This window comes from Colobus angolensis, unplaced genomic scaffold (genome assembly GCF_000951035.1).
Source record: "Colobus angolensis palliatus isolate OR3802 unplaced genomic scaffold, Cang.pa_1.0 Scaffold110, whole genome shotgun sequence".
NCBI lineage: Eukaryota > Metazoa > Chordata > Mammalia > Primates > Cercopithecidae > Colobus > Colobus angolensis.
In genome coordinates, this window is record NW_012112031.1 from 2,078,333 (window position 1) to 2,080,438 (window position 2,106).

The 2,106-nt window shown below is 52.5% G+C and overlaps 1 protein-coding gene across 3 annotated transcripts in view; it reads right to left on the reverse strand.

Moving 5' to 3' along the window:
- SMG6 (SMG6 nonsense mediated mRNA decay factor) overlaps positions 1–2,106 on the reverse strand; it is a 262,067-nt gene that overhangs the window by 20,064 nt on the left and 239,897 nt on the right. For all 3 annotated transcript variants that reach the window (XM_011956067.1, XM_011956075.1, XM_011956083.1), the window contains one exon: positions 1,594–1,740. In XM_011956067.1, coding sequence (XP_011811457.1) covers positions 1,594–1,740 — 147 coding nt within the window. The remainder of the gene's footprint in view (positions 1–1,593; positions 1,741–2,106) is intronic.

Here is a 2,106-nt window from a genome sequence, read left to right on the forward strand (position 1 = left end):
AACCTGGGAGGCGGAGGTTGCAGTGAGCTGAGATTACGCCACTGCACTCCAGCCTGGGCAACAGGGCAAGACTTCATCTCAAAACAAAACAAAACAAAAGAATGATGGATCTTGGCCAGTGTGATGACTCATGCCTATAATCCCAGCACTTTGGGAGGCAGAGGCGGGAGGATCACCTGAGGTCAGAAGTTCAAGACTGGCCTGGCAAACAATGGCAAAACCCTGTCTCTACTAAAAATACAAAATTAGCTGGGCATGGTGGCAGGCATCTGTAATTCCACCTACTCTGGAGGCTGAGGCAAGAGAATTGCTTGAACCTGGGAGGTGGAGGTTGGAGTGAGCCGAGATCACACCACTGGACTCTAGCCTGGGCGACAGATGGATCTCGATTGGCATTCATTCCTCTTCCCTGGCCAGGGTGATGAGACAAATATCAGACAAAGGTGGCCCTTTATGGAGCACATACTAAGTGCCATGCACTATGCTAAGTGCTTTACATACACTATCCCATGTAGGCCTCACAGTGACTCTGGGAGATAGGTGCTACTAGCACTTTTTTTCTTTTTTTTTTTTTTTTTGAGATGGAGTCTCGCTCTGTCACCCAGGTTGGAGTTCAGTGGCACGATCTCAGCTCACTGCAACCTCTGCCTCCCGGGTTTAAGCAATTCTCCTGCCTCAGCCTCCCAAAGTGCTGGGATTCCAGAGTGAGCCATTGCGCCTGGCCAGCACTTTCATTTTACAGACGACGAAACAGGCTCTGAGAAGCTGAATAGTTTGCCCCGTGTTACAAAGCTACTCAGGCGGCAGGGCCTAGACTGTCACCAGGTCTGCCTGATCAGGTGCATCAAGCCCTGTGCCAAAGGAGAGGGTTGGAAATGGGCGTCCTTAAAAAGGCTGAGTGGGTGGCTTGACGCTTCCCTGTGCACATGGTTCGCCTTTAAACGGGGAGCAGGCCTGCATCTTTCCTGTCTGCCCCGAGCCCTAGAGGATGGGAAGTGGGCTTATGGCACAAGGGAACAGACCTAGGAAGGTCAGGAGGAAACACTTGCTGGGGGTGAAGACGCAGGCCCGTGAGAGGACTGATAGAGGCCAAAGTCCCTCTGTGGAGACTAAGACGTTTCTCTCTGTGAGGGTGTAGGGAGTATCTTGTCCAAAGGGGTCTTCCATTTCAGTGGGAATCCAGGTAAGCAGACTGCGGCCATGACATCCTCTCCCTGAGAATAGGTGTTCTGAACTGAGACTCCACAGCCTCTCCAGGAATATCTGGATAAGGCTCAGGGAGACTCTGAAACCCTCAAATTGTGTGAAAGATCATGTATGTGTGGTGTGCATTTGTAGATTCCAACTGGGGAAGCAGCTTTTCTCAGATGCTCTCAGAAGACCCTACCCCTGCCCTGGAGCCCAGGACAAGGGAGACTCTAGGCACCAAACTTGCTACCAGAATTTACTGGTAGAGTAAAAAATGGGTAGAGCTAGAGAGAACAATGCAACTCTTCCTTAGTGTCCTGCTCAGCTCTGCTCTCTGCCCACATCCTCTCATGCCCTGGACAGCAACCCCCATCGTGGGAACCACACTCCCCAGGCCGACTTCACCTGGATCTTTTCCTGGCGACGCTGCTGCTCAGCTATCTTCCTGGCCAGAGCCAGCTTCTTGGCCCGAAGTTCCCTGATGTCATCCTCGCCCCCGCTGCCTTCAGCCTCTGAGTCTTCCTCAAAGTCTTCGATCACCACATCTTCCTCCTTTGGGTGGTGGAGCCGACCAGGAGAAAGAGGAGACAGTTAGCTGAACCCATGGCACTTACTGAACCCGACATTGCCCTTGTGGTCCCTCACCCATGCAGACTGGGCCCATCCCTTGCAAAGGGTCCCCTGGTATGTGCTTCCCTCTACTCAGGCAAAGGGAGGTAGACAGAAGCTGTCACTCTTCCTCCGGAGCTGCTCTCTCTTATACTCTGGGCCTCTTCCCTCAGAGCGTTACACCATAAGTCACCCGCAATCACACATGTACACCTGCGTGCTTGTACTCACACTCTGTTCTCCCTCGTACAGAGTTACACCGTAAGTCACTCGCAATCACACACGTACACCTGCGTGCTTGTACTCACA